At 50.0% G+C, this 6,401-nt stretch overlaps 1 protein-coding gene across 1 annotated transcript in view; it reads left to right on the forward strand.

Moving 5' to 3' along the window:
* SRXN1 (sulfiredoxin 1) overlaps positions 1-5,296 on the forward strand; it is a 5,940-nt gene extending 644 nt beyond the window's left edge. The window contains exons 3-4 of the mRNA XM_008576067.1: positions 5-106; positions 4,727-5,296. Of these exons, the coding sequence (XP_008574289.1) occupies positions 5-106; positions 4,727-4,930 (306 nt within the window). The 3' untranslated portion in view covers positions 4,931-5,296. The remainder of the gene's footprint in view (positions 1-4; positions 107-4,726) is intronic.
* The last annotated feature ends 1,105 nt before the right edge of the window (positions 5,297-6,401 follow it).

Raw genomic sequence — 6,401 nt, forward strand, 5'->3', positions numbered from 1 at the left:
GGGCTGCATCGCCGCGGTGCACAACGTGCCGCTGAGCGTGCTCATCCGGCCGCTGCCGTCTGTGCTGGACCCGGCCAAGGTGCAGAGCCTCGTGGACACGATCCGGGTGAGACCCCGGGGAGGCCGGCCAGCCGGGGGGAGGGCTCTGGAGGAGGGAGGACGCGCCGGACGCGAGACGGGACCGGTTCCGGACTCCGCCGGAGCTCAGCATTTGCTGTGTGACCTTGAGCAAGTGCCTGGGCCTCTCTGGGCCTGTTTCCTCACTTGAGCAAGGAGGGAGGTGATTGGACGAGATAATTAAAATAATGATCGCTAGCTATTATAAACATAGCGCCTGCAGTGGCCCGGGAGCTGTTTTAAGACTGTTAGCTGCCTAGGCCAACCCTATAGGGTAAATGCTGTAAAAGACAGGAAACCGAGGAACGGGAGGATTTTAGCAATTTATCCAAGGTCGGGCATTAGAAAGTGGCACAGCCGGAATTCACACCCAGGCAGCGTGGCCCCAGTGCTCAGCTGCATGGCCACCACACTGTCCGGAGATAAGCTGTACGGTCCCTTCTGGCTGCGACAGTCAGTGGCAGTGGGACTGGGTGTGTCATGTCTGCTGGGAGGGCCTTGTCTGAACCGGAAGTGGGAGAGGACAAGGGGCAGCCCTATCACTTGAAAAGGGTGTTCAAGAACGCTGGAGTGATCCTGGCAGGAACTTGGCGGGGCAAGGGAGGTGGCAGAGCAGGAACATACCAGTATGTGTCAGGTTAGGCCTATATGTCCTCTTCTCTCAGACCCTTAGAAGATGAACACCTGAGACCCCTAAGCCCCACCAAACACCTGTACGGCCAGAGAAGATATCTTTCAGTCCTAGAATTTGCGCTACCCCCCTGTCTGGAGCCACTTCCTCAGATATCCACAGGACCTGCCCCTTGCTTGGTTTGGGTCTCTGCCTCCCTGACCACCGTTGCTAATAGAGCCCCGGCTTCTCTCCTCTCCCCTTAGCCTGAAGTATTTTTCTGCATAGCACTTATGTCTGCCAGAAATTATATTATACATTTATTTGCTTGCCATCTTCCCCATTTCATATGAACTCCACAAGAGGAGGGACTTTGTTATATCTCGGCTGTTGCCACAACACTAGCATAGTGCCTGGCTTTTTGTGGGAGGAAGGGGTCTAGCCATGCATGCTCTCTCCTACCACGGGCCTTTGCACAGGCTTTTTCCTGTTAGGAAACATGTTTTATTTATCGCTTCAAACTCCTCCCTGTCTCATCGTCTTCCCTGACTGCCCCTACTAGCTAAAGGGTCTCCTGTGGCCTCACAGCCACCTGTGTGCCTGCCAGCGTAGCTCTGATCCCACTGGGGTTTAATGGCCCGGTTAGATACCATTCTTCCATTCTCAAAGTGTGTGCTCAGAGAGGGCAAGAACTGGATTTGCCTTGGGCCGGCCCGGTGGCGCACTGGATAGTACGCCGCTTGGGAAGCGCGGTGGCGCTCCCGTCTCCCTGACCACCGTTGCTAATAGAGCCCCGGCTTCTCTCCTCTCCCCTTAGCCTGAAGTATTTTTCTGTATAGCACTTATGTCTGCCAGAAATTATATTATACATTTATTTGCTTGCCATCTTCCCCATTTCATATGAACTCCACAAGAGGAGGGACTTTGTTATATCTCGGCTGTTGCCACAACACTAGCATAGTGCCTGGCTTTTTGTGGGAGGAAGGGGTCTAGCCATGCATGCTCTCTCCTACCACGGGCCTTTGCACAGGCTTTTTCCTGTTAGGAAACATGTTTTATTTATCGCTTCAAACTCCTCCCTGTCTCATCGTCTTCCCTGACTGCCCCTACTAGCTAAAGGGTCTCCTGTGGCCTCACAGCCACCTGTGTGCCTGCCAGCGTAGCTCTGATCCCACTGGGGTTTAATGGCCCGGTTAGATACCATTCTTCCATTCTCAAAGTGTGTGCTCAGAGAGGGCAAGAACTGGATCTGCCTTTGCTTACTGACCATTTGCATTCGTTTTCTGTGGCCACTGTGACAGAATATCACAAATTTAGTGGGTTAGAACAACACAAATTTATTATTGTATAAGTCTATGGTTCAGAAGTCCAAAATGAGTCTGACTGGGCTAAAATCAAGGTATCCCTGAGTCTGCATTGTTTTCTGAAGGCTGTAGGCAAGAATCCATTTCCTTGCCATTTCCAGCTTCTAGAGGCCACCCACACTCCTTGGTTTGTGGACTCTTCCTCCATCTTCAAAGCCAGCAGCAACATCAGGTCAAGTCTTTCTTATGTCTAATCACTCTGACCTCCTCTTCTGCCTCCCTCCTCCACTTTTTCTTTTTAAAATTTTACTTGACCAATATACAATGTAGTTGATTTTCATGTCCCTTTACCGATTTCTTCCACTTTTAAGGACCCTGGCAATTACATTCAACCCCTCTGGATAACCCAGGATGTTCTCTCCATCTCAAGATCCTTAACTTAATTCCATCTGCCAAGTCCGTGTAAGATAACATATTCACAGGCTCCAAGGATTAGGAGGTGGCATCTTAGGGAGCCATTATTCTGCCAACCCACCATCATGCACCCAGCACAAGGCCTGCCTGGCTCAGCTGCCCCTTGCTAGTGGTCCACTAACACCTCATTTGCATCAGCTCATCAATGCTCCATTAGCAGCCCTATTGGGTGTCTTATTCCTATTTTACAGATGAGGAACAGTGTTCACAGAGGTGAGGCCACTTGCTCAGGGTCCCCAGCTGCTCTGTAGAAAAGCTGAGATTCAAATTCAGGTTTGCCAGGTTCCAGAGCCCTGTCTTGTAACTCCTGTGCCTTCCTGTTTAATTACCATTTGTGGAATATATGGATGAATGAATTCATCTGTGGGGAACTGGGTGTCCTCACGATGACCCCCTAAGCTAAGGAGCCAAATGGGACAGACCGCTGAAGTAGCAGTGGACAAGAGCCCGGAAAGAGCTGATGCTGCAACCCTTCCTGGGAGGGCTGCATGCTGTGATTGTTTTGCCTAACCGCAACATTTTGACCTAAGCTACGCTGTCAAGAACTGATGGTAACAGCGATACCTGATACCCGATACCCGAGAAAACGAGAAAAGATGGTTACACAAGAACTCTTCATGACCTCCACCCCCACCCATTGTTTTTTGTTCTCTTGCACCTGTGAGTTTCTATAAAAGGAGCTTACTTCCCTTATTAAACGGGGCTTGATCAGACTTCTGTCTTGCTCCCTTCCTTTGCGTCTCTTGTCCTACCCACTCCCCCTTCCAGGTTCCATAGACCAACTCCCAATTCCCGCGGGTCGGGACATTCATCAAAGCAGCATTAGAAAGAATCCATGGGCCAATAGCCTTCTAGGCAGCTTGCACTTACTTCATGGGGTCTCCCCAGTGTGTTCTACCCCAGACCCCATCCTGCCCTAGGCTTTCCTTGCTTGGGTGGATGACCCACTCTTCACCTGGCTCCTCAGGCCGCTAACAGGAAATCAACTTAGATTCTCCTCTTTCTCTTGTCCTCACATCCACCTCTTCTGCAAGATCTCTCAGATCTGCCCTCTAAATGTGTCCCAAACCTGTCTACCTCTCCTTGTCCCTACCTACCACACCACCATCCAGGCCAGCATGTTCTGCTGAACACCTGCAGAGGCCTTGCTTCTGGCCTCCCTACTTGTGCCCTGGTCCACCCCACCAACCCTGTTCCCCTGTGACAACCTTCTAGAATGTTCATTAGATCACATCACCCTCTCCTGTTTAAAATGCTCCATGGCCTACCCACTGCTCTTAGAAACAAACCTGCATCATCTGGCTCCTGCTGACCTTTCTGATCTCTTCCACTCCTTGACCCCTTAAGTCCACTTCTAGCCACACTGGCCTTCTTGCTGTGCCTCCAACACGGTGAACTTGTTCTGGCCTCAGGCCCTTTGCATTTGCTGTTCCTTCTGCCTGGAAGTCTCTTCCCTCACGTAATACACACCATACATTACTGAGTGCTTTCCATGTGCCGAGCATTGCTCAAAGCGCTTTATAAATATTAACTCATTTAACCTAACAACTCTGTGCAGTGGGTCTGTTATCCTTATCCCCATTTTGTCAAATGGGACAGCTGAGACACAAAGAGGTGAACCACCCAAGGTCACATGCCTGTTAAGTAGCAGAGCTGAGATTCAAACGCAGGCAGTTGTCCTCTTCATCTAAACTATTCCGTTTCTCTATGACTCCAGGTGGATCTCTGCTTCATTGTCACCTCAGAGAGGCCTTGTGGACCCCCTATCACTGTCATGTCACCTGCGTTATTTCTTCATGGCATTTATCACTCTAACATTCTCTTCTTTGTTCCATCTGCCACACTAGACTAAGCCCCATGAAGGCAGGGGCTACGTCTGTCTCATTCTGGCTGCACCTTATTCCCAGAGTCTAGAACAGGTCCAGATGTGTAGTATTGTAGTGTATTGATAAATGTTTAATAACAACCTGGTCTTTAGGGGAGAAAAATCTCTGATTTGTAGCAACTGCCCATTTTCCTGGTGTAAATACTGTCACCATGGCTGATTTTCAAGCTAAAAAAGTCATGTTAATCAGCTCACAAAATTTCTGGATATTTAGCAATTGTCTCTCTCAAGCCCATATGAGCACCCTGTGGGAGCTCCATCCATATTGACAAAGTCTGCTTTGGAAAATGGCAAGCATTGTACCATGGCCATTTACCCTGTGTTCCTTCTCTCCAGGAGGACCCAGAAAGCGTGCCCCCCATTGACGTCCTCTGGATCAAAGGGGCCCAGGGTGGTGACTACTTCTACTCTTTCGGGGGCTGCCACCGCTATGCGGCCTACCAGCAGCTGCAGCAAGAGACCATCCCTGCCAAGCTTGTCCAGTCTACCCTTTCAGACCTAAGAGTGTACCTGGGTGCCTCCACGCCGAACTTGCAGTAGCACCTCCTTGTCACCTGCTGTCACCACCCCCAAGAGCCCAGAAGACACACCTGGCCTCCAGTGGACTGGGTCATGCAGAAGGTGTAGCAGGAGTGCATCCTCTCTGCATCTGGGGGGAGGATCTGGCTCCAGGCCCCCTCTTCGCTAGCTACAAGGCCTTGGACTCATCCTGAACAGTGTGGGAGTCCCAGTTCCCACCTCTGCAGAAATGCAATCGTGACATTACCCTTGAAGGATTATCAAGAGGACGAAATAAGAAAGGAGACAGGTTAGAAGAGCTACATGCTGCTGGCTCCAAACTCTCAAGGACAAGGATCTTTCTGCATTTTTGTCTTTGTATATCCCTTATGTAGACTATGTTCCGCTGCAAGTAAAGGAAAGTCTAGGTTATAGCAGCTTAAGCAAAGAGAGGTTTGTTTTTCCACATAGTGTGTATTCTGGAGACAGGTGGCTGATGCAGTTCATGATGCAGGGAGGGTAGGGCTCACATCTGTGATCCTTTTGCCTTGCTGTCCAGGCTTGTTACTTCATAGTCATGCTATATCTCCAGGAATCATATCTGTGGTCAAGGAAGAAAGGAGTGGGGGAAGCAGAAGGGTCAAGCTAGCTGGGTCTGTCACCTTCTATCACAAATAAAACCTCTGCCAGAGGCCTGTTTCCTGCTCTCTCCCTCGCATGTTTCCACTTAGATATCCTTGGCCTGCGTCAGCTACCATTGCTACAGAGAAGGCTAAGATGGCAGGGAACAGGACTGTCATGGCCGAGTAGACCAATCATGCTCCATCTCCTGGGACTAGCACACTGCCTCCTGAAATAAAATTGGGATCCCATTATCAAGAGAGAGATGAGGGATTGTGTATCAGTTAGCCTTTGCCGTGTAACATACCATCCCAAGACTTAGCAGCTAAAAACAAGTCATTTATTTGCTCACAATTCTCTGTGTTGGCAGTTCGGGCTGTGCACATCTGGGCAGTTCTGCTGGTCTCACCTGGGGTCTCTTGTGGGGCTGCAGTCAGCTGTCACCTTAGCTGGGGCTGGATGGTTTAGGCTAGCCTTATTCACTTGTCTGGCAAGTGACAGGCTGTTGGCTGGGGTGACTTTGGTTCTGCTCCATGTGGGGCCTCTCTAGTAGGCTAGCTCAGGCTTGTTCATATGGTGGCATCAGGATTCCAAGAGAGCAAGAGTCAAAGCTGCAAGACTTCTTGAGTTGGGGATTGGGACTGGGACTGGGACAATGTCACTTCTGCTAAGTTATTTTGATCAGAGCAAATCACAAGGCTTTGCCCAGATTCAAGGGATGGGAAACAGACTACACCTCTTGATGGGAGGAACTACAAAGAACCTGTGGCCATTGTTCATCTATCACAAATAATTTGGGGTAGGCAAACAGTATTTCTCTCTCTTTCCCTCTTGCACAGGGTCTTGCTGTGCCCTGTCTGAAGTCACTGAGACATCGGCCTGGCCATCAGGA

This window comes from Galeopterus variegatus, unplaced genomic scaffold (genome assembly GCF_000696425.1).
Source record: "Galeopterus variegatus unplaced genomic scaffold, G_variegatus-3.0.2 Scaffold1282, whole genome shotgun sequence".
In the NCBI taxonomy this organism is placed as follows: domain Eukaryota; kingdom Metazoa; phylum Chordata; class Mammalia; order Dermoptera; family Cynocephalidae; genus Galeopterus; species Galeopterus variegatus.